A 26,171-nucleotide genomic window follows, 5' to 3' on the forward strand; every position below is an offset into this window, starting at 1 on the left:
GTGAGAAGGGAAATGAAGCTGGAAGCAGCTCACTCTGGGTCAGTGGCATCGAGCACTGCCTTCCAGGAGGCTCAGGGACACAGAATCATGATCCTCAAGGTATCTTCAAACCCAAAAGATTCCACCATTGCCCACTCCTTTTCTCTGGTTTGGAGTCACAAGGGCTTTGCAAAGTCATCCTGCCTACAGCCACTGCTCCAGAGCATCAGTGCTCCTAGGTTATCACATGCTCTCCCTCTAGGACTGGCTCAGCAGCATGTCTCTGCCTAAATAATGCACCCAGAACTAAATTAAAGGCATGAAACAACTAAAAAGCAGGAAAGTATTTTCATCTCTCCAGTTTACACATGGTACTCTATTTATATAAAGTTCTCACAACCACATGAGTAGTGTAGATGTCCACTGAGAACAAGATAATCCTTCTTAAAAAGGTGAATTTTATGCACAGGTCAAATTGTAGTGGTGTCTCCATTCCCCAGGTTCATTAAAGCTGAAGAATTGCCAGAGGCAGCAGGTATTGAATGTGTTACAGCTGCAGTTAAATAACAGCAATCCCATGTTTTGCTGTATCCTTGCAGGTGGAACAAGAGTGCTCCTTGTCACAAGGACGATACTGGAGGCACTTGAGAATGACAACTGTCACATCAAAACAAAGAAATTCTTTAAAAACTTCTACAGTCCAGGAGTCCAATATTTGTCTAACACATTGACAATGTACCTTAGTGCTGGGTACCTAACTACTGAGATATTTTAATACAAAAAAATTTCACTGAATTAAACTCCTGAGGAGATTCTAAAAGCGGTAATTTAGGGGAAAGCAAGTTAATAAATTAGACTAAAAAAACTGAAATATCATCTCAGTACTTAATTGTTTATATAATTCTGCTCTTCTGACATTGTTAGCTGTCTACAACCCTAAACACTAGTGAAGCACAGAAAACCTGCACATTGTTCACAATTAAATTTTGAAAAAGTTTACCTTTGAGGTAGTGGTTTATGATTTGAGGGACAATTGCTCACCTCCAGGGTTAGACATTCAGTGGAAACCAGTGCAGTCTCACTGCCTTCAGCTACCTCAACCAACAGCAGCTGAACCGAAGCAGCAGCTGCACAAGATGCTGAGGGATTCCAATATTAGGCTCTAAAATGCGAAGTCTACGAGGGTGGAGAAGGTTTGAAGCAGTAAGAGTGTAAAAACTAATCTCTGTGAATGAAGTTTCCCCCCACATCTACAATATGTAGCTGAGGCAGATATTTGCAAACTTTGGCAGTTCTGGCAGGAATATGAGACTCTGACACACTGTAATTCTAACACGTACTGTAATTATACCTGCAAGAGCACACAGACACCAGATTTCCCAGCAGGAACTCAGGGAAGAACCCTGAGTCATGCTTTTGAGCAATGCTAACAAACTGGTGCCACAGGAGCTAATTAAGAGTTTCAGTCACATGTGCAATACTCCGCTGTCAAGAGTTTGGCTTGCTGAATGCATACGTAAAAATCGCACTGTGGCCATCTGTAACTGCTCTATGGAGGGAAATTTCCACACAAAAACAGGAGTGTGGTTAATGCCAGAATGAACTAACTGGAAAACACATTTCCAAACCCAGGGTTTTGCTATTTATCATAGCCAAACCATTTCTTTCCCCCTGCAGTGCGATAGCCTCATGTGGAAACTTCTATTTTCAAGCTGTGAAAACAGAAATAGATTTTATACTTTGCTTTTACCAAAGTCAGACCTGAGCAATGTTAACACACAAGCAGATGTAAATGAATGTGGAATTTGAATTTTCTCAGTGCACCCTAGCTTGGCAGGTATTTAGGGGGAACTCTGCCTCACAGGGCAGCAGCAAAACTTGAAGGGACACAAATGGGAAAAATGTCAAATTTGGTGAAAGGGTATCAAAAGGCACAGTGGGGGCTCAGTCTTGAGGTGAGAGAAGCAAAAATTATACAGGAGGACCAAGAGAAAGAAGTCCATTACTGCCACTGCACTGACCTGCAATAAAACCCAGCTGACCAAATGAGAAAACAGTTCTCCATCACCTACTAACCATGAAAAATGCAGGAGTACCTGAACTGTAAGCCCTCCATATGATCCCCAAAGCATCTCAAGTCCTTGGTCAGATTTTTCTTAATGCTTGACAGCCATCAAAACAAGAAGAGAGCCTCAAGGACCTGTGCACCTATTTTCTAGGTGGCCACTGCAACTTTATTTCACAATTATCTTTGCAGGAAATTCTTATGAGAACTGTGACTTTGAAATCTCTTTGGTCATTTTTAGCACACAATGAATGGTGGAGCTCATGATAAATAGATATTCTGTCAGCTACCTTTGCTGCAACTTCACTTCATACCTGAAGAAAAGATTCCACCACAGCAACATTTAATGAGCAAGTAACTGACGTTGAGCTGTGAGAAAAATAGGGCAATGAAACAAAAAGCCTGCAGGATATTCTGGGGTCCTGGACCAGAGAGAAAGCTTTGCTTAGCTTCAGGCAGGAAAAGCGGAAAATAATAAAAAGATAGAAGTCCAAGAGAATAAGCCATAAGATGCTTATAAAATCATGAAAAGAATGAATACATACCTCACTGACCAAGCAAAGGGCATACGGTATCTCCCCAGCTTGCTGCAGAACTGTTTATTGGATTTTAACACTTTCTGTGCACACTGCAAAAAAGGAAATGTGAATTATTTCATGAGTATCATTCCAACAACCTAAATGCTTCATAAAGTACATCCAAGCTGGAGAGGCTACAATAATTGGGCCTGATACTGTTCATAACAAAAGGGTTCTGGGTCAGACAGCAGAGATATCACAAGATGAATATCAGCTGCTGACAAATTAAACCCTGTCACCACTCCTTTATTCAGAACTGTATTTAAGTTGTTATTGCAGTTTTCTGTCACTACCCAATGCAGGTGCAGTGCCTGCTCTCAGAGACAGAGAGGTGCCTACCCCAGCTTTGCTCCTGTACAAAGTTCCACAGCTCATAATTTCTAAAACATTGCTGAAACAGAACATCCCTGTACTAAGGCAGAACCAGCACAGCAATGCACCATGATGGATTTTTTAGTTGCAGGCAAAATGGAGCTTCATTCATCCAGACAGTGGAACCTGGACATTTGCTTTCTGAAGCATGGGGCTCCCAGGAGCCTGTCCTGCTCAGGAACCTGATGTTTGTCAGCAGGATTTGCAATGCCTTCAGCAGGCTGAAGCTCACAGAGCAGGAAATGATGTTCCTGTTACATTACCTTAAAAGAATCAGGATTCTTAATGTAAGGCTCGGCGCTGCTGGCAATGTTTCCCGTAAGCACCTTTTCTATTTTTGCCACCAGTACAATCTCAGAGTGAGGATTGCTTATGGAGAAAAGAGCCTGTGGATAAGAGGGAGAACAGTTCAAAAGTATACAGTGATACTACAGAAAGGAAATACTGAGAAATACTGAGCCAGTGCTCTCTGCTGATGGAAAGAGTAACAAATCAAATCCAGAAAGGATTATTAAGGATTATTATCTCTACTTATTCAACACAGCCAGATGGAAAAGAAAATCTTTGTGCTACTGCTGAAGTCAGCTTGTGCACATGCAGCACCTTGCAAACAAGGTGATTCAAGTCTTGATTCAAGTCTTGACTAATTCAAGTCAAAAAGCAGTGTGACCATGTTAGTATGGCCTAAGCTAACTGCCTTTCATGGGCAGCACCTAAGAGCTGGCCTGAGTCAGTCATTGCCCAGGGCAAAGAAAGGAGGAGAAAAGGTAACACATGCTGTTTCACATTGCCAGAGCTTATGGCAACAGCAAAAATGTGGAAGCACTTTGAGATTATTGCAGCATCTCGGTGCTGCTTTGAGTTGTGATTTTGTTTGGCTGGTTGGCAGAGGTCAGCAAATGGACCCAAAGAGCACAGGGAATATGGGTGCTTTCTCTAAACAAGAGACACTAACTTTTATCAGTTCTGATTGTACATAGTCTATACAGGGAGCTCAGAAAGCAACTCCATACAACTGCCACACAAAAGAGAGTTTTGTTGAAAACAAGAACATAGCACGCAAAAGTTCTCCAATGAAAAGGAATATTACCAAACTAAAATAAGTTACACGAGTCACTAAGCCATGCAAGTCACATGTGGAATACCTGTTTGGGGTATTTCAGCCACTCTTCTGGGAACCCTTTGACCTGTGGTTCTTCCATTTCATTTGAGTCAATATTTTCAACTGCACCATTTTCCAATGGACTTGAGGAACCTGAAATCATCTGTCTAACCAGAGTGTGATTCAAATCCACATGAAAATCAGCAGAGATCTTCCTGCCATCCCTGACATCATACAGTGCCACGCTCACAAAGAAAGGCTCTACCTGCAGGAAACACCAGAAACATAACAGGTGATAACTGAGAGGATGGGGGTAAAGGCTATCTTTGAATGGGCTTCTGCAACTAGAAGAAAGTAAACAAATATTATTTACAAATTATGAGATACATGAAAAACACATGTTCACACGCACACACCCCAGATTAGTCTCCAAGCATGCAATTTTAGGGGCTTTTAAAGAAAGCTTGTTAACAGGGTGCCAGAAGAGGAGCTGACAGCTCAGAAGCTTAAAGAATCAAAAGCAAATAGATAACTAATTATTAGAGTAAATGAATAGAGCCCCAGAAAACATGCTGCAGGACTTTAAAAATGCAGATTGAGAGTCATTATAAAAGAGGGAAGAGTGAGTGTGGGCTTTCCAGGGATTGTCAGAAATGCAACACAAAGATGACAAATGTAAGGGGATGGAAAATGTTTACTGGTACAAACACAAAAGCGTGGGTGTATTATTCTGTGGGAAACACATGTTCCATTTTGCTGGGAAACCAAGAGCATTCAAACCGCTCTGACAGTGCCCACTTATCCTGTGGCAGAGTACCAGGGAATTCAGTCCTGTGACTGAAAGTAACCTCCTAAGAGCATCCATCGTTCTGACAGAATAAAGCAGCCTCAGGATAACACCACCTGAGCTGTCCAGAAACCAGAACCTTAAAACTGTGGAGATAAAGAGCAGGGCATAGCAGGTACACTGTCCTTTGCTTTTCCAGCCTCTGCAGTGGATATTGCATGCCCTTGGTGCAGTTATCATGGCTCTATTTGAACAGTTATTCCAGTCTGCCAAAAATAGATATTGATTACATCATGCTGAATTTGCACTCACTGTAGAGGTCATCTTCAAATGAAAAACAAACAAATCAATGCCTCATATGTAATATAGGAAAGTGGAACTGCTGGGACACTGATGTCTCATAACTTTACTGCTTCAGAGGAGAACTAATTAAAAGCTACAGACTGACATCTACATCTCAATTTCCTCAGGTCTTTTTTTTTAACAGTAAGAATAAGCAAAGTTTTCTGTTTTGTCCTGATTTTAGCTGGATTTTTCCACTAGATGAAACATCTTGTCCTTTTTATTTTGCTTTCTCTCCTGTAACTTTATCTGCTTGGTTCCTTGTCTCTCCCTGAAAAGCAAAAAAATGTCCCCAGTTCACCAGCAACTGATATTCCATTGCCTCCCTACATAGGTCTTGGCAGTTAAAACTTGTTCTTTTAGCAATTGTTAAGAGTCCTCAAGATTTGAAACATTTTTTAATCCTTCACTGAACTGTAGCTAAAAGTTTGCTATATAAATCAGCTTCAAAATATCAATTGAAAAGTTAACCAGTTTTGTTATTCAGTCCAAAGGGAGCACTATGCATGTGTGATACAGCTTTCCTTTCACTTCTCTCTCCAAACTAACACATGTATGAAAAGAAGAAAAACCCCAACCAACAAACCAACCAAAAAAAGAAAGTAAAAAAATCCCAGAGAAATAAGAAAAGCTTACATTGGTTAAGGGATCATTTTCATTTTCAGTAACACAGGCCTGGAGATTCATACTGAGGGATTTGCAGGTAACCAGGATCCTCTTTGTAGGCTTTTCTTCAAATGGCTTTATCACTGAGTTTGTCCCTGGAAACTCCTTTTTCTGAGGATTCAGTGCCTGAAATAAGTAGGGCAATTTGTTATACATAGGAAAAAGCATTAAATTCCCAAACAAAGTAAGCTTTTTAAAGGTCTTTACAATCGCTGAAACACCTGAAAACCTCAAAAGTCACTGTTGGTCTCTTCATATTACTATAGTAAACAAGTATTATTCCTAATTTATAGATTAGGAAGCAAACAAAAAAGGTTGCCTGAGGGCATATATAATGTCAGAGGCAGAATTAGGGATTTAAATTAGTTCTTATAATTTCAGAACTTACTTTCTTTTGTTTACTTACTGTTTCTAGAACTTTAGCTTTTAATTTCCTCATATAGATTAAAGCCCCTCACATTTTCAGATTATTAACAGCACATTTTAGAATGAGATTCCAGGCATTTCCCTCTTTCCCCATTACTTATGTACCACATTACTATTTTAATTTGCTTAATACTTGGAATAAAGGTCTTCTAGTTGATTGACATCAGACTCAAGTTTAAATACACACTGATCCCAATGTTACTTAAGCCTTCTTTTTAACTAAAATAAAATTGCCATTTAAATCACATTCAGTGCAAGAAATAACTTCCTTTGAATCCTGACATGAAATGTTAAACTTTGCTTTAATGCTTGTTTTAAACTAATTCAGAGCTTAGCTCAGCTGCACTGGATGACCCCCAGAGGTCACTGCCATCCTCAGCCATGCTGCAGCCCAAATGCAGAGTCTGTGCAGAAATCTCTGTGGGCTGCAGACAGCTCCTCTCCCTCCTCACTGCTGAAGCCTTGGCTATACCCAGCTGCTTGCTCAATTCAACCCACTCTGCTGGCTCAGCTAACCCAGTTAGCTCATGTCACCTGGATTTTAAAACTTCTAAGAGTTAAAAAAAAAAAGAAAAAATGAAACATTGCTTACTGCTATATCAGGATCCAAAGAGAACAGGTTTAGTCGCTCTGTGTTTCGAGAGGCTTTCACTGTTTCTTCTGTTTCTGTGATGTACTGTGGTGACAGATAATAAATTAGTTTTCCGCACAAGAACAGAAATCCATAGAGCTGTTAGACTTCTAAATGAGTGATCAATGTTTCACTCAAAACAACATTTCCCCCTTCTGCAGCATTTATCCCCAAGCACCCCTTGTTTGTGAAGCAGGGCTTTTCAGGCCATGACACACTTCTCAGGAATCCCAAAATAGATCAATTAAGTAATTCAAGTTTTTGTGTGTTCAATATGCTATCCATTATCATTGCTGGGGCCTCTCCAATGCAGGGAATAATGCGCTCTAACTCCTTGAATCAAAAGGCTGAACAATTCCTTTACTAAGCTAAGTTATATTACACTAATACTATACTAAATGACATACTAAAGAGATACTATACTACACTAAAGAATAACCTGAGACTGTCTGAGACAGCCAGGACACAGCTTTGATCTAATTGGGCAAAGAAGCAAATCAACTTCACCAGTGTCCAATTAACAAATCACTTTGGGTAAACAATCTCCATAACACATTCCACATGTGCCAAACAACAGGAGCAGAAAATAGAGATAAGAATTGTTTTCTCTTCTTCTCTCTGCGCTTCCCACTGCCTTCTGCAGGAATAATCCTGGAAGAGTTGTGCTTGCTGCTCTCTGTGAAGAGAGCTGCAGTCACAATCCATCAAGGGAGATGTCAGATCTCTGCACCAAAATCAGTTTAGAGATTCCCAAGCTGAGGGAAATAAACCCCCAACAAACCAGCCCCACAGAAAAACACCTGAGCCAGGGCAGGGCAGAAAGGGAGGCAGCAAATGTCACCCAGCCTCCCAGGCTAAGCAGGCACAGACTGCAGTGTCACCCAAAGGGAAGGCTGGCAGCCCTCTGCCACAGGGAGCATCAGACATACCCATTTCCTTCCTGACACATGCTTAAATTAATAGCAAGCTCTCTGACAAAAACTTCACCTTCTGAAGCCACTTGGTACTTTCCTACCCTACCTTCTAAAATCCTCATGTCTAACTGCAAAAACCTTTTGCCTCACTAGTTAGGCTCATTTATTCAATATGTAAAGTAAGCCCTACACATTCCCCTCCCTTTAAAGATCCCTTGGGATATTTCAATGGCTCAGTTCCTTCAGTCTTTGCACTTTGATTCTCTCTAACTTCAAAAAAAAATAAATTAATCTCTAAAATATTAAAAGTGTGTCCATCTTTTCTCCTTGCCTAGGACTGAGTACAACCCTTACCTGACACGGCACAGGATATTCTCTTGTTCAGTGTTTCATGTCTCCCACAACATCATAGTGCAGTACACATTAAGTAACAAGCAGCAGCAGCCCAGCAGGACCAAGAGCTCTGTGCTCACTTCCTAACATGCCCTGCCCATGGCCTGACCTGCAGAAGCAGCCCTGGATGTGGCTCTGGTAGCCTGGTTTAGACAGAGATGGGACCAGGATGTTTATCTGCATGGACTAGGGAAAGGCCACAGAACACTGCTGCAGCCAGGCCTGTAGAGCCAGGGTGGGGGAACAGGAATTATCCATATAAAGGGCAAAAAAAGCATCAGAAAACAAGCTGCCCATCTCCTACAGCCTTGCAGGCACCAGTGAGATATCTGCAAGATACCTCTGAGATATCTGCATCAACTAAACCATTAGAAAGAATCTACCCACAAACAAGATGATCAGACACTTCTGCTGCCCTTAATACATAAACTCAGATACTACATTCAATTTGGTTGGTTGTTTTGTTCTTATTTTTTGGGGATCTGATTTTTTTTTGCTTTTTCACATTCTAGGTGACCACTTCACATTTATGAATATGACCTACAGTAAAATTCTGTCCTCAATTGACCGACAGCTTTCAGTTCAAATCTGTGTGACATCCTCAAAGAGCATTTGGCTCTGTAGGCAGACAGCAGCTACAGCAGCTCACTGGCAGAAGGCTACAAACAGATTGTACACTCATTTAAGAGAAAGCAGTGAAGCATTTCCAATCTAGCTTTTCATTAAAAAGCTTCTTAGCACCATACACAATTATCTCATCCACATGAAGCAGTTTATGAGCTCTAGAGGACAAAATGCCTCCCCTGGTAGCACATGCATCTTTCAATGAAGTTACAGGAGGCAATGAGCAGTTCAGAGCTCACTTCCCTGCGAGTCACACAGGAAATCTTGACTCTCCAAGTGCCAAACTCTACTGAAATGCAGTTCAGATGAGCAAATATTTCACACATAACTGAGGGGATCAGATCCTTACTGATTTCACAGGTCTAAATCAAAACACACTGTGGAGCACCTACTCTTTGCATCTGGTGGAGATTTTCTCACTTAAACAAAAGGATGAGGTGCTCAGAAAGGATTATTCCTGTCTCTTGTGAGTCTAACAATTGTAATAGATTGTGCTATATTTTTCAACCTTTCAGAACATTAATGACCAGGTATTGGCAGGCATTTTTCACCTAGGAAGTTGTTTCCACTAGACTTGTAAAGAAAAGTGTAACATCCATTACTTTTGCGAAGTCTGGGTGCAAGATGTTCTCTGAGGAATCTGCCTCTTCTTGAGAGCAATCATAATTCACTGGAACTTCTGCAGGGTCTTGAAGAGAAGGAAAAATAAACACAAAATGGTTTTATTATTCTTGCTATTACCATAGGGTTTAAAAGATAAAACCCTGTATTTCCATGTCATTTCTTTTAACTCCCTTCAGACTCATCATCTCTACAAATGGAGGGGATGTCTGTAAATCTCGGTCCTCCTCAACCTCATCTCTCACTGCTGCTCACTCTTAGTCTATATTTAAGGTTCTAAACAACAGGCCTTACTACTCAGTGAACTATCCCACACATTCACCCATGACAAATATTCACACCCATGACAAAGACACCTTTTCCTCTCAGTTCCTTCAGATGCAACACCAAGGGTTTACATCAACGAAAAGATTTGGGATTCCATAAAGGGAGTGTTCAGAGGCAAGCAGGACCTTCCCCTCTCTCTGGGAAAGGGAGGGATGCAGTCTGCACTCCATAAGCTGCAAAAACCTGTGGATGCAGAGAGCAGCACTGAACACAAGCCCTGCACTTTACCAGCTCACCAGGGAGGGCTCTGCTCACACTTGGTAATTCAGCCCCATGTGAGAGAAGTCATTGCAGTCACTTAGGGCTCTTCTTGCCAAGAAAACCTCATGGCTTTTGACAAATTAACTCTATGGCACATTCCTGTTGCTTGTTATCAGCTTTTTGATCAGTAGAGACTTCTGTTTTCTGTTAGCCTGTGTTTTTGACCTCTTATGCACATATTTCTTCCTGTTTTATTAATATTCTTTATGGGTCACATTTTCAAAAGTACTCCTCTGATTCTTAAGTGCAAGTCTCTTGTGCCTCCAAGTTCTAAAAACATCTTTGTCTATATGAGTATCCTGTCCTTCCAGAATTAGAACTTACTATAAACATCAGAATAAAGAGTTCAATTAGCTCTGAACATCCCTAGGATTCAGATGCATATGGATGCAAAGCTTTGACTCGGCTCAGAGCACACACATTTTACATCTGTATTAAGGTTTCAAGTGTTCTCAGCCTTAGAATTTCAGCTGGAGTGCATCCAAACTGTATGTGGATTTATTATGTGGAGGAATGAGTTAGTGCCACATGAAGACTGCAGTACAACAGAGCATCCAACTCTTTCTTCCACAGTGAGAGCATAATATGCAAGCTCAAAAAAGCAAGAAGCAAAAGTCAATAAGCTTTCAGAGAAAGAGCCATATACCACAGCTGTTTTTTTTTCTTTTAAATTATTAGCTCCAGATTTTTAAAGAAAGCATAATGTTGGAAAAAGAACTAATCAAACCACTCTCCAGCACTTTTTTAAACCTTCAGAGTTCCAGGACAGTAAAACACAAAGTACCAGCAAGATCACTGACAGAGATCAGAGTCAGAGGACTAAATTTAAAAAAGAGCTGCATATGCAAAGTGGAGCCACGTTGCTCCTGCTGACTTTGTGGGAACAGCTTTACCTCCCCTCCAGCCATTTGAAAATGATCTGAGGGGAGTTAGCTGAAATTGTTCAGGGACTGCCAAGACTGGTGCTGCCTCGTCAGGAATCAATAGGTACAGAATCCACTACAGACTCAGGCACTTAAAATGATTAAATACTCATATGAAGGTTCCACTTTTTTCACTTGTTTAAAAAACCCCTGGCAATACAAGAGATTTTTCACTCTTACCAAGTCTCAGATCAGTGAGATCTGCACTCTTCCTCTCCTGAATGGTTCCCTCTGGATTTATTTGCAGGATTTTGTTGAGAGTAGAAATCCAGTCATCCATATCCTGCTCATTTTCAGCTGCCAGCACAAAGTATGTGAGGTCATTCATTTTCAGCTCAAAGGCATGTTTCCTAAGCCTGTTATTCTGTTGGAACAAAAGAAAAATAAAAATAAACACTAGAACTAATACAAAAAGGTACTGAAAAAAGCCACCATCTTATGGACTTGTATATGGCCGCTCCTTAAAAATCTCATTTAAGCAAACTTCAGTGGCTTTAGAGAAAATTCAAATAGTGTGATACTAACACAAATTTCTGCCAATTTGTGCATTTAAGAGCTTCTGTGGCAAGACATATGTCCTATATTTAGCCACAGAAATCTAAGATGGACAATAGTTCAGAAGGGAATACCTCCCATGGGGAACAATACAAAACCCCTGGTCACAAAATGCAGCACTGCTACGTGAGTTGGAGTGGTCTGGAGAGAACAGCTCTAAAAAACAACTCTTACACTTGACCAGCACACCAGACACCCAAAAGATAAATCAAAGTATTGCTAAGTCATATAAATATTTAGGGGAGAATGGGATTAGGAATTTCGAGAAGATTGCAACAGGACAAATTCCTGCACAGTAACTATTACAATGGGTACTTCCCACAGCTATTTTTTTCTTAGACAGATTTTAAAAACAACTTAGGGGATTTCAACAATTTTTCACAAAAGGCAAAGGTGAGGTACAGTGCTGGTCAGTCTTTGCAATGCTATCCTTTTCCAGCACAAAATAAGAACAAATGTCCAGGGTACTGGAAATAGACTGAGTCCTGAGAGCTGTTCTCTGTCACCAGATTTTACCTGCAGGAGATGAGAAGACTATCAATTTCTGTCAAAAGAATTAACAGGTACTTAGCCACTGAAACAGCTCAATAAAATCAAATAAACTGATGGGATCTAACATAATGTGCTTCATTTCTCAAATTTAGCCAATTAGTGAGGCACATATCTCTTAGTCCTAAGGAAGCAGTTGCATCAATTTTCTCTCCTCTTTGCTTATATCTGAGTGAACAGTAATGCATTCCATCCCCTATTGTTACACTGAACTTTTAAAGTTGACTGATGGTGGACATCAGTGCCACCATTTGGATTTCAATATTCCAGAAGATTGCCATCACTTTATTGACAGATTTAACCTTGGAGTGATGCTGACAAATGAAAAAAAAAAAAATCTTCCACCCCATAACTGGTCATTTCACTCTATTTTTTCTTCCTTAACAGTCTCAAATAACATCACAGTGGTCTCCTGTATTTCTGCATACTGGAAGTATTTTTCTGCACAGTTCTATATGTTAAGTTATTAAGAGGTTTCTAAGCCAGATGCTGAGATGATAGTGATACTCTTATTTAGGAGGAACAGAGGTAAAATCTGATACTGATTAGCAGAGGAGGTTGAGAACCCAGGACACTGAGAAGCAAGTTCCATGAACATTTTTTTCCAGCAGCAGAGATGACTTAGAAGATTCCTACCCAATCTGTTGCTAATCACTTGCTCCATTTCTTATTTTACATGTCATGACCCAGATCAGGAATCACTTAAGACTGAACTACTTCTTCTGGAGCTACTTGGGTCAATGGGGTCAGACAAATCTTGGCTTTTCAAACTGACTTGGGATTGTCTGTGTGCATATGTGTGCACGTGCGCTATTTTTCAGTTCTGCTACTGGAAATTCTCTTGATAGGAAATAATTTTCCTCTCAAGTACTTTATAGAGGTGAATACTCTTTCAGGGTTACAGATTTTAATTTATCAAGTGCAGAGTAAGAACAAGCTTGGGTTTTGTAGAAATTGGTTCTTGGGTGTTCAGTATTTATCCAGATCCTGAAATTACTCCTCTCCTCCAACCATACATTCAAATAATGTAAAACAAGGAGTAAAACTTCACTAAAACCTGTTACATATATAAAAAATCATAACATATATATAAAATCATAAAAGGGCTTGACCAAGAGCTAGAAGTTTAACAAAACTATGCCAAGGATCTTAGGTAATGGCCATTTAAAACTTTTAAAGCCAGATTACTTGTAAAGTAAATTATGTACACCAGTTGATGCACAATCTATAAAGAAGAATACTCTGTTTCAATTTTACTTCAGATAAGACAAAAGCATTTAAAATTAATGGGTTTATTTTCTATTTTATAGCTTTCCCTTTATGACATGGCCAAGATCTTTAAATCAGGTACTGAAAGACTATCAGACATTATCTAATATAGTGATATATTTTGCATGCTGAACCTTAAAAACATCAGGCAGGGCAGGAAAACTTCAATATCCACTTTTCCATCTGCACTTCAGACTTCTGGCAAGCAGATGAGATCTACAGCAAAGTCTTTGTTTCAAATCTAAGGTCAACTATTTTACCTTCCTGATCAGTTAAAAAGAAAAAAGAAAAACCAACAATGTACCATTTCTCAGTTTGCTCCTCTACAAAACTCCTTCCATATGGCATATGGACCTCAACTTCTAATCTTCAACCATTAATTTCAAGTTCAAAAAATTTCTTCCAGAAAGAAGTAACACAAGATTCAAAAAAGAGACTATGAATGAGCTATAAAGAAACATCAGGCTAAGTCTAATGCCTGCAGAGTCATTCTTCCAAACTAACGGATTGTTTTGGAAGCATTTTGTATTTTATCTGGAGATGAGTTCTCTGGGATTTTTACTACAATTTTGATATTCTATCTCAATCAAACAGGAGCTCAAAGTCATTCACAGAGACTTAAAACAATTTATAGTAGTATTAAAACTCATTAAATCACAATGTAGATATCACATTTTTTCACTAAAAATTCAGTTTTACTCAACTCTTTCTCCACATTCTCTAGTCTCCCTGTTTATGGCAGCTCTAAGCCAGGTTTTGTTTCTCAGCCCTATGATTCCAAGTCCATCACAGACCTGGCCAGCTGATGGTACTCACCCTAGTACACCCTTGGCTAAGAGTCTAACTTCTTGCTAGTGAAGCTAGCTCAAATTTGTGAGTCCCATGCTAAATGTCAATCAAAACCTACCACAGAAATTTGAATTTGGGGGCAGGCAAGAGAACTCATATTCAACCAGTGTGGGACAATCTGGAGGAACACTGTAGGTTTAGAAAGCAGCTATCAAAGGTTCAGGGGGAGGAGGATTTCAAAGGTTTCTTGAGGATTTTTTTTTTGTCAGAAGTTAGTAAAAAAGGGCAGAAATATTGCAGTCAAGACATTTCTGCTATCCTGGAGTGCCATGAGAAACAGCACAGCAGAAAGGGCACCCTCTGGGGCAGCATTAAATATGTGCACAACAAGACCCTACAGGGCTGAGCTCTGGCTGAGACCCAGCCTACAGAAAGCCCCTGCTGCAGGCAGGAGCCAGCAGCAATTTCCCACCAGGATTTCTCTCTAGGAATCTCTTCCATGGCTTCTGCTACACTTCCAGGCTACCTGTGAGCATCTCTCAAGCCAATGCACTGACACTGGCAAACATCATTGTCCTACAGGCTTATCTCCATCCTCTCCCTCCCCTGTTTGGAAAAACAAACACCCCTCTGAACAGCACTGGGACAGTGGCCACTGCCCACAGAGCCGGGGACTGCCAGCAAGTACTTGTCCCCAGGTGAATCACTGGGAAATGATCACTTTTCTTGCTCCAAAGGGGTTTAGAGGTAAAGGAGGGCCATCACAACCAACAAAGTCTCTTTTTTACCACGGGCCTTTGTGTTACCTGAAAGGTTTCTTTCAAAGTAATCCTCAAATCAGCCTGCCCAGTACTGTTACCAATCTTTACTGGTTAAGTTATAAAGTATGGATAAAATAAAAGCTATTTCTCCTTACTCACTGACTATTCACATTGGGCTAGATCAGTCAATAGTCACATACCATTCAAGGTAACATCTTGGTTTAGAATGAAGTAAAAGAAAAAAGAGAAATATATTATTAGAATGAGAGGAAAGGAAGAACAAAATAGGAGAAAAAAGCTAAGAACACAGCCTAAGGGTAACAATAAGAAAAAAAAGATTGATTTAGACATTTCTGGATAACAAACAATAAGGTTCTGTCCTACCTGATGCCATTAAGACACTCTATCATACCCAAAAGTGATGACCTTCAAGGAGGCTCAGGATACAAGATTAATTTCACACTTGCCCAAAAGGTAGTGCTTTGTAACCTGAATTTCTTTACCCCACAACAAGCAAGCATGCTCTTAGAAAGCATGAGGTAAAATCTGACATCTCAGAAAATAATTTCAGAGAAACCCCCTCCCAAATATTTCACAATATTTTTTTCTCATGTTTGCCATGGACAAAGTGTGTGCATGGTCTGATACCATAATTCAGCTGTGCTTTTTTGTAACTTGTCAGTCTGCAGCAAATTAAAGAGCAAAACCATTGGTGCTTTCATTTCCTGAAACTGCTAATGAGACCATTATTCTGCTAATGAACATGTTCTTCCACTTGCCTTTTTAAATGCATCCTACACCCAAAACACTGCAATGAAATAAACTGGAACTTACCTGTACAACTCCCGTACAAGAATCCAAAAAAATACATCCCTTTGGCTCCTTTGATATTTTTTCATCTTTATAAAAATTCATAATATATGAGTTATCTGACAACTGGGTCAGCTGGAAGTAGCGCTTTTTGAATGACTGCGGGGGTGGGAAAGAAGAAGCGTGAAAATTGTTGCACTGCAAATTATTTTCACTGGTACTTGATTCACAGGGTTCAAATAACAAGTAACTCCTGACTGCATTTCAATCACTATTTTGCAGGCAAATGAATTATTACTTTATTATAATTTAAAGCAATGTAATCAAATCTGAGATATAAACAATGTAATCAAACCTGAGATATAAACAGCAAAGTGACAATGGCAAAAAGTGTGCCTCTGTGGGGAAAATAAATGCAAATGGAAATAAGAAAGAATAATGTTGTTTCCTTACCCGAACAGTAATGCTGTTGTTGACAGTGCTGTTGAAATTCCCTTTATAAAGCCATCCAGACTTGTAAACTCCTGCTGCCAATCCTCCTCCACCACCACCACCACCACCTTTAGATGATGAGTGGGATGTTGTGTCCTATAGGGAAGAGAAGGTTAAAATTGCACAGACTTTTTTTCTGAATTTCAAGACAAAAACTGTAATGTGTGAATATCTGCTTCTAATCACTCAATATCTGCATAATAATCACTCTACACACAATAATATCTGCAACTAATCACTCTTTCATTCCTTTTGAAATAAGACATTATTAATAGCCCTCCCATGATGACATAAGACAAAGCTGTTCCACTAATTTCAGAGCTATTTAAAGTATGAAATATATTATAGGAGACAATGACCCTCCATTATAACTCTTTATTTGATATTAAAATAATAAATAACTTTCCCAGTAGAAAAAACAACCCATGCCAAAACCAGAATACATACTTCATCCTTATCCACATCTTCATGATCGATTTCAAAGGAATGTGATGGCAGTTTCTCTGGTCTACATTCACTTCTGGCAGGGGGAAAAATGCATTTATTTATTAAAAACAAATAATGTACCTGCTATTTCAGGGAGGTAACCATAATGAGCCCTCACTGCAATATCAGTACACCTTTTGCTGTGATCCTATTGTCTCCTTTAAAACCATGACATTTTTAAAATACTTTTTTTCCTAAGGCACATGTTTTTCCCAAGACTCTGAAGCTGTAACAGTTCTACACAAATGACAAAATACCAATTTTTGGTCTCTTTGCAGCTCTTCCACCACAACAGGCAACAAACCCCAAACAATTTCCAAAGAGAGATCCCATTCAAGGCTGGCAAAGGAAGGAGACTGAGCTCTTCAATAGATTTCTTAACCAAGACCATTAGAACTTTTGTCTTAAAGCTTCTATATCACTTCATGATTCCAAGATTTTTTTTTCTGTTCAATATGACAAGCACAGCCTTCAAGCAATTTTTCACAATGCACAGATGTCTTTTTGATGTGATGCCATTTAAGTTCCTTATACTGTACACTCAAACCCACAACTGAACATGAAAAAGCAAAGCACTTAAGCATTTGCTTAATTTTAAGCATATAAATAGTTGTACTTAGGCCCAGAGTACTTCTCATTTTGCAGAATTAAACAGTAACAGCCAAATACTCACAAAAAAAATTTCAAGGGTATTTTTAAATGGAAAAATATAGATTTTTCAGTGCCCTGAAAAAATCCAGTACTGTTTTCAAATTCCTAAAAATTAAAAACCTCATCTTGAAAACCTTCAGTTGCGATATGAAAACCTAAAAAAGTTTTCATGCTAAAAGTGATTATGTATTAGGAAGACTGACTTCTAAAGAGTAAAAAAAATTAAAAAAAGAGAAAAGATAACTTTGACCTTTTTCATTTTTATTCATTCATACATAAATTACAGATAAGGAAGATCAGAGTAATGAGCAATATCTATCTCCTTTCATTTTCTCCATTTCAAAACCAGTGTTCCCATGAAGAGCCCATATCATCACAAGTGCACAGAGAACACAACAGTGTTTCATTCCCTCTTTGGTTTGTTCCAGTTTTGCAGTTTATTTACTGCAAAAAATGGATCAATGTTTTGAATAAAACAACATTTACAATCTACTGGCATTTTTGATATCTGTAAAGTTTTAATAATCAGGATATTTGTGATGGAAACCCATTGACAGTTTTCCAATGCAACCAAGGGCAGCTGTTAAAAATTCTTTTACAAAAAATGAGGTACCAGACCTGAAATATCTACCAAGTGTTCCAAGTTTCCTATAAACAGCAGCAAAAATTTTGCTAATGACTCTTTCTGTTCCCAGGCAGTCAGCACAGCACACACTGAGCAACCCCTGATCTTTTCCCACCCATCCACTTGCTCAAAAAGCAAGAACACACCGGTACACAGCATAAAACATGGTGTAAAAGAGGTAGTGAGAGCTCACAGAGAGGAATTTAAGGGGTTAGAAAGAGCTGAGAAAAACCTCCAAGGAGGAACACACTCAGAGAAAAACCAAAGCAATTGCTAAATATTTTGATCCTGTCATGCACACGGCGCTGAGCTCTGTCCTGGCGCCACAGCAGGGCTGCCTGGACATGCTGAGCACTCACTGCCTGCCCTCAGCATCACACAGCAGCTGCTTCCAATCAGAAAGGGGCAGCATCCAGAAAAAACAACTCTGACAAAAATCTGCTACACCATGCAGCCATTACTCGAGGTGTTGCACGAGTGTGTGACCCGGCACAGCCTCAAACACATGAAGTCCTTCAGCACTGCTGAAAGCTGCTGAGTCCCAATATACTTGTTTATGCATGGAAAAGCCCACAGGGAAGTTCAGCACACCCTCAGTGAAGGGAATTACTTCAGCCACAGTTATAACTGGTATCGTAAATGATATTCCTTTCCCACAATGTAAAGCTAAACACTTAACACTCATCCAGTGATCCCCAATACAATGTCTTCCTATAAGGGGGTTGATATGAGAATATGTTCAGATTTCTGAAAGTATGACAGCAGGTTTCCTCAAATCAAAAAATCTGATTACCACCAGTAAAAAGTGGTAAAGAGATACAGAACTATCAACAGTGAGGTACAGTATAGTGACCAGAATATATCAAGTCTCTTTATTTTTCTTGAAAAATAGTCTAAAACACCGAACTTTGTAACATGCACATGCAAATCAAGGCAGAAAAGGCTGGAAACAATATGAAATGAGGTGGATCTCAAACCAGATCTGTTAGAGGTAAGTTAAGCTCAAAAGCCATGGAGGTTTTCCAGCAAACAAAATGCAGACAAGCCCTGCTATAGCTTTGTGTCTGAAATATCAACAAGTGTGGCACCCAAACCTTCCCTAGGAGATACAAGACACAAGATCTGGTGTCAGTATAATCATCAGTACAATGTATGTGCTAGCAGGGGGAAAAAGTAAGATGTAAGACAGCCCTGGTACCCCTGGAGCATGAACCCATGAAAGCAAATCCCATTTAGCACCACACTAAAATATCCTTTGCAGAAGGGGATGTATGTAATCAGCTAAAATGTACTTTTGTGCATAGTAATGCACCCACATCTGCCCCATGCATATTTCATAAGTGTGAAGACATTTAAGGTTAAATGGAAAACTGCTGTGCTACAACCATTTCTCTTGAGCACTAAATGCATTAATTTTCTAAACCAATCAGCAGGCTGGGTATTTAAGAAAGGGTGTTTTTATAATCTCTGATTAGCAAAACTGCTCTTAATGGCCTTTTGTACTACCATGTACGCTGTTCATAAAAATGCCAACCTACAAGAGCAAATGCAGGTCTAAAGGAAGGTTTGCAGTGCAAAATCTTCTGAACACAGCATCTAACTGGGCCATAAGACTCGATTTTGAGTTTTTTCAGTTCTTGCAGCAATGAAGTTAGTACCGGTTTCCATCCAACCCAAGATTGGAGCACTCATGCATTCCTGTCTTATGTGCAGGTAAAAACCTTTTTCATACAGTTAATTTTAATGACATAAACTCCATGAGAGGAGGCAGTAAAACAGCTCATTCTGGCACTTAGTGATTTTGGTAACTCTCTAAAACCTTCCTCAGGGGCAGGACACAAACCTTCCAGAAACAAGAGTATGGGCAGAAACTCATGCATGTAGCAATGAGCACCAGATTCTTTGTTTCTTTCCACTCAAGTCAAGGAACTTGTTCCTGCTCCTCCCAGCACTTTTCCAGTGATTTTCATGTTCGTGTGCCTCCAAGCACAGGAGAAATGCCCCTTGCCCTGACACTGGCACACTTCCACTGCCTTGTACCATCAGTGCACCCATCTCTGCTGTACAATGCAGCCATAAAGCACTGAAATCCTACTCTCTGTTCCACAGGGGAACTAAAAGGAGAATGAATCCCAGTGAAAGGTGAGTGACATTTATGCATTATTAAGGAAAAGCCACTTCTCCTGTATCAACTGTGCTCTGAAAACGCAAATACACTTGTAAGGATTTGAATCAGCACTAATGGAGTTTGTTGATACCAGTGAATTCTGCAGAGTCTTGAACTTTTCTGAAGGACCTTTGCTTCCCCTTTTTAAAAATGTAAGGCACTAAAAATACAGTAAAACAAGCACAGCTTAGAAGACAAAGCAAAGTGCAAATATGGACAAAGCTTAGCAAATAACACAAGCTTAAGGGGAAAAAAAGAATAAAAAAAGGGAACTTATGTGAGCTCTTACTGTGGTAAGTGTCGAAAGTCTTCTGAATAGGATTCATATTTGTAGTTCACAACATGCCAGTGGGAACTGTAGTATTTACAAGCCTAAACAGAAGAAACACAAACAATAACATAGAATTACTGCAAGGGTTTAGACTCAAGAACGCTAAAGAACTGATAAAGTTCTGGGCAGCCCACATGTTAGAGAACATAGTCTTCCCTTTTAGAACTGGGTGCTCAGTTCTTAAGAGAAAGCCAGAGTCATGTGTTTCCATACTTTGAAGCACAATTTCCCTTTAAAATCAAATGCACTGAATCACACAAGATGGAGTAGGGAGCTGATAGCAATTTAACATGCTTTACTGATTCTCATCTGCTTTCTAGGAAGCATCATTAAATTATATAGTTACTGCCTCAAAAGACACGATCTAGTTTAGGCCTGACTTCCTTCATAGACATTGATTACATATTTTTTGTTTGCATCCTGTTTCATTACCTAAGCCTTCCACTGAAAATACATTTCCCTTATTCTTTTATTCTCCCTTGTTGCAGCACGAGTGCTTTACTTCTTATTCTGCCCTTAGGATTGATCTTTAACCTCTTAATCACATTCAGGAATATATTAAAAGGATTATAATTTTTCACCAGTCTCATTTTCCCTTCCACAATGAATTTCCTCAGTCATGCCATCATGCAGTTTTCACTGTCTAAAAGTTTTCTTGCTGGTTGTGCATCCACCTTTAAAAATTGTTCTTAATACATCAATCTCCCTTAAATAAGGAAGCCAAACCTGAACTACACAGAAGGGCTTGGCTGCGCTGTCAAATAGATCAGAATATCTGTGCAATATATTTGATGCAGAACTTTTATCAATGCAGTTAAACACAACATGACATTTTGAAAGGCAATAAGATGCATGAAATATGTACAGTTATTGCTAAGGTGCACATCTACAAGCAAAATGACACTGCGTCAGAATTTCCAGTGATTCCTCATACAGAGCGTAAATTGCAAACTGATATTTGTACAGTATGCTGAAGATTTCACCACAGTATTGTATTGTTTTCTCCCCACACTCCACCTGAAGATTTGCGCCAGCCCACCTGGGATGGAAAGGAAGAAAGAGAGGGATCAAGCCTAGAACCCAACAGTAGAAGTTGCTGCCCAAGACCACAGGGAAAAGGAGGCACATCAGGAAGGAAAAGAGTGGGGATCTACAGTAGAGGAAGAAGCAGCAGGACTGAAAGGAATCTGAGGTGGGAGCAGTAAAGACAGTCTCACAGAAAGGCATGAGACTCCAAGCGTCAAACAGAATGGAATAACAGATGGATCAAAGATGCCTAAATACCAAGAGCTGTGCAGGGAAAGTAGAAGGAAAGAGAATAAAAGGACAATTATAAACTAGTATAAAAAGGCTGACTGCTTCAGTGGGGAGTATTCCCTCTCTTCATTCCCAGCTCCTCCTGAAGTGCCCATGGGAGTCGCTGCTTGCACAGGGCTCTGCCTCAGAGGGACAGAGAGGGGATTATCAGGCTGCTGGAGCAAACCTCAGATGGGCTGTCTCGATTACTCAGCACTGGCTAAACAGATATATTTTTCTAAATCTTGTGCAAAATAGGCAAAGTATGTAGCCATAAATGATTTTAGGAAGCAATCTTTGTAATCAGAGTCTTCTGTGACAGCTCTATTTGGTTTAGAATGTGGAAAAGGTGGCCAGGAAGTGAGTGCACATTTACAGGCGCTTCCCTCCCCAGCAGTTCAGCACAACCAAAGGCAGTAAACACATTCCAGGTGGATCCACTATCTACCTTCTCATCTGACACAAGACCTCATTATTTTACAGGATGCAGAATAAAGTGAGACCATTAGACAATACAATGCCATATTCTCCAAGAATGAGGATAATATTCCAGCATTATAACTGACTCTCTCTGCACTTGCCAGGGTCAGGTTCAAAGCTACCCCCGAAAACCACTCCAGCACTGATTGCACTTGGCCTCTAAATGTAGAGATAATTAAAAAAAAACACCTCACACCCAACTTTCTGTTTTATGGTTCTTCATAAAACAACTTGGTCACTCTTGTATTTGTGTTAAATGTGTGTGACAGTCACCTAGGCTATAAGATTATCTTACAAGAGACACATATTCTCTATTCTACACAAGCCAAGGAGGAGCTCACAGAGCATTGTGAGGGTGAGCCCAGAACCTCCAATTCACACATCATTCCCCTTCTCCCTGGCAAATGTAAACCAAGGGAACCTTCTACAGAAAGGAGCACTTTTCCCCTGTGGTACTTTCATTGCTAAGTATTTTATTTAACAGATGCATTTAAAGCCCACAGAGAGCTCTCAATGTCAGCTTTTATTGCAAACATTATAGGCTGGTGTGTTCAAAAAAGCAGTTGTGAATAACATATAAAGCAGGCCACAGTGTTTTAGCTTGTAACTATAAAGGTTTATTGTGCTCCTCCAAGAAAAAGCTAATCAAAATAAAAATCAAAGGGGACAAAGCAGCACATTCAAGTATCACTCAATAAATCCACAAAAGACAAGCCAACCCAGTGGAACAGCTACCACTGTTCTGAGCTAGCTTCTGTGGGCAAACTAGAGCTAACTTAAATAGGAACTCCAAAAAAAGATTTTCTCTTCAGAATATCCCAACTGAAAATTAAATACTTCTGCTTACTGTACTGACTTAGAATGATTTTTTTAAAATTGGAAATTGCTACTGGAAATTAAGTTTTAGCAATGAGGAACAATACCTGCAAACCTGATTTGAGGAGCAAGTGAAACCTTTATAGAGGCAGAGATTTCAAGAAGAGGCTAGAGCTGGATAATTCCTGGCAAAGAACAGAGGCACCAATGCAGGGGCTGTTGAGCTCAAGTGAACTGTGGGGGAGGAAAAATACAGACGGAGAAATGGAAGTTTTGGGATGTGGGAGGCTTGGCACATGTTTGCATGAACTTTCTGCTGCTCTGCTAACCAGGCAGGCAGCACAGCCCATTCCCAGGGGCCCTATCAAACTAAGGTCTTTCCTTTTTATTTTTAATTTTTCTTTTTTTTTTTTTTGTCTTTTTGTCCAGATGGCCTAATTTTTCCTTGCAGGGACAGACAATCCAGACTTTTTCCACGTGTAACTTCTTATCTCTGGTTCTGGTGATGACAGCACGATGGCTACCACTGTGAAAAAGACATTTAAGATTTACCCAGCAATGGAAAGGAACCTTTTGGAAGGGGAAAAAAAAAACCAACCCAACCAGCCAATTCACAAAAAACCCCAAATAAACAAAAAGAAAAAAAAAAAAAAAGGGGGAAGTGAGGGAAACAAAAAGGAAACAACTTCCCTGCTTATATTCTCTCTGAGGCAGCACTAGTATGTGGACTTCAGAAATAGAGATGGACGTACAATAGAAGTCATTAGGGGCACAAGAGGAACTGCATGCACAGAGAAACTCTGTCCCCCAGCCTGGCAGAGTGGCTGTCCCTGAGGTGGAACAGGGCTGGGCAGGCCCGTGCAGGAGCCTGGGACAGAAAGCCAGGACGTTCAGAGCTGGCTGTGGCACCGCAGAGGAAGCTGCAGAGGAGGCTCTGTGCTCTGCCATGACGTGCACAGCCCCGCTCACAGAGCCTCCCCTCCATCCTCTGACCTCCGCAGCAACACCGAAGGAAGGAAATGTGTGGGGATTTGGGAGGTGGAAGGAGCTGAGATCACCCTGAGTGAAATCCAGCCCAGTGAGCATGGCAGCATCACCAGCGGCTGCTGCCAACCTGGACCTTCATTCTGAGCTCTCAAAACTGTTCCCAAAATAACAGTTCACACAAAGTCCAGTGACACAGGCAAGTAACAAGCCAAAACATTGAAACACACTATTGTTTTAAAGTATCAAACATTTTAACAAGTATTTATCTTCTGTGCTATCAAAAGACTCACTAGCCTTTAATAATCTATGTCTAGCCCTGACACTACAGCTCTTTCGTGCACTAAAAAACCTTCGATTTTGAAGATGGGGAAAATTACACTGTGATGAATGGCAAAACTCTCTGAGTGTCATTGTCAACAGGAGCTCCCATTTTAGTCTGAGAGAAAGGTAAGAACAATGCAGATTGGTCTGCAAATCAAAAAGGCTCTGAAATCAACACTACGGGCACACCGCCATTTTCAGGAGTTATACAGGAGGCTGTGGCTTTTTCACATTGTGATTAATAAAACCCATGTTTCATAATTACTTACAGATCCTGTAAAAACCCAGCCTGCAATACCTCAAATAAAAACTCCCTCAGATGAGTAGCAAGGGTTTTGTAAGCTTACTACAAGTGACAACTCCCTCTTGTGTATCTAGAAAACCTCAACAGGAAAGTTCAGAGACGCCCACATGAACACTGTATTATCACAGACAAAATTACCTACATCATTCACTGAATAAAATTGCAATTTTCCTGCACTGTTGTTTCATTTTCATTTCTTTCTCACGCAGGAAGATCCCTCCTTCTGCCCCTGCACAGCTCCTACACCTCTCCTCATTCATGGGGACAGCCCCTCTCTGCAAACGTGTTTTGTGAAACTCATCCACATAGCACCTTTTTTTTGTGGTAGGATCACCTGACTTGAACTCATTTCTTAAAGGAGAGCTGATAACTAATATTTACTTTCTGCATTTTTTCTTTACATATACCTAGAATTTTATTCCTATAGATATACACACACAAACAGGATGTATTTGTGTGCCCACGCCTGCATTCTTCTTGAAAATACTGACTTGAGCCAAACCAATATGGGATTCAACACATTACAAGCAGGTAGTTTAAGTTCCTCAAACTAAATGTAACTTTGAAAAGCAAAGTTCAGTATTTCCTTATATTTCCAAATGAAATGTGGGGAAAATCCCAAGCATTCCCATTTGATCTGCATATTCAGGATACAGCCTTAGGAAAGGTGATATTAGCAATGTTTTAATTATCTATAAGGAAGAATTTATTTTTGTTTCTAGTGAAGTGAATGTTTTTTTGCCAAAATTATGGACCATGAGGACAATGCTGACTGGCATTAATGCAGCAGACGTGCAACAAACTCTGTGAGGAATGAGAAAATTCAGAATTTGGAAGGAAGCAGCATGATAAAGGAAGTCAGGAATACTTAAAACAACAAACCACTGAAGATAATTTTATTCTGGCTTTAAAAGTTTCTGGAAACTTATCCTTTCTTGGAACCTGATTTAGTTCCTCAGGCTGCTCCTGCCTAAGAAAAGTTAAGGTGGAAAAATCCAGAAGGAAAATATCCTAATACAACTACAGCTATAGGAATAATCAATTCACAAAGTATGAACTTTAAAATAAAGCTAATACTTAGGAGGTATAAATGAAGAAAGGGACTCAGATAGTAATCAATCATAGAATGCGAAATATTTATTCTCTTTGCAGGCATAAGATACTTATTAAGGGATTATTTATTTGCCTTGGTTTTATTTTGTTTTAGATTTTCATTTTGCAGTTTCAGCAAAACACAGGTGGTCAGACATCTTATTTAAAGTCAATTCTTCTGCCTCACCCATTGCAATAACATTTCAATATCACAGGGAAAGATTTGAGTTCCAGAGGAATGCAAAAGCAGTGTTAAGAGAACTCAATAGAGAACCAGAGGCAGAAACCCTCCACTACAGGTGGACAGCATCAAATGCCATTGATATTGAAAGCTTTCCTCAGCAACATCAGCCTCATCTGTCTCCATCTGTCTTGTCAG

General features: G+C 39.8%; 1 protein-coding gene across 10 annotated transcripts in view; it reads right to left on the reverse strand.

Moving 5' to 3' along the window:
• The window catches only part of DOCK10 (dedicator of cytokinesis 10), a 137,710-nt gene that overhangs the window by 51,762 nt on the left and 59,777 nt on the right, over positions 1 to 26,171 (reverse strand). For all 10 annotated transcript variants that reach the window (XM_064721575.1, XM_064721573.1, XM_064721569.1 and 7 more), the window contains exons 4-14: positions 20,455 to 20,537; positions 16,684 to 16,756; positions 16,198 to 16,332; positions 15,769 to 15,903; positions 11,192 to 11,375; positions 9,482 to 9,567; positions 6,910 to 6,993; positions 5,862 to 6,017; positions 4,140 to 4,361; positions 3,258 to 3,380; positions 2,590 to 2,672 (exon numbers count right to left, since the gene is read on the reverse strand). In XM_064721575.1, coding sequence (XP_064577645.1) covers positions 2,590 to 2,672; positions 3,258 to 3,380; positions 4,140 to 4,361; positions 5,862 to 6,017; positions 6,910 to 6,993; positions 9,482 to 9,567; positions 11,192 to 11,375; positions 15,769 to 15,903; positions 16,198 to 16,332; positions 16,684 to 16,756; positions 20,455 to 20,537 — 1,364 coding nt within the window. The remainder of the gene's footprint in view (positions 1 to 2,589; positions 2,673 to 3,257; positions 3,381 to 4,139; positions 4,362 to 5,861; positions 6,018 to 6,909; positions 6,994 to 9,481; positions 9,568 to 11,191; positions 11,376 to 15,768; positions 15,904 to 16,197; positions 16,333 to 16,683; positions 16,757 to 20,454; positions 20,538 to 26,171) is intronic.

This window comes from Zonotrichia leucophrys, chromosome 9, assembly GCF_028769735.1.
Source record: "Zonotrichia leucophrys gambelii isolate GWCS_2022_RI chromosome 9, RI_Zleu_2.0, whole genome shotgun sequence".
Lineage (NCBI taxonomy): Eukaryota > Metazoa > Chordata > Aves > Passeriformes > Passerellidae > Zonotrichia > Zonotrichia leucophrys.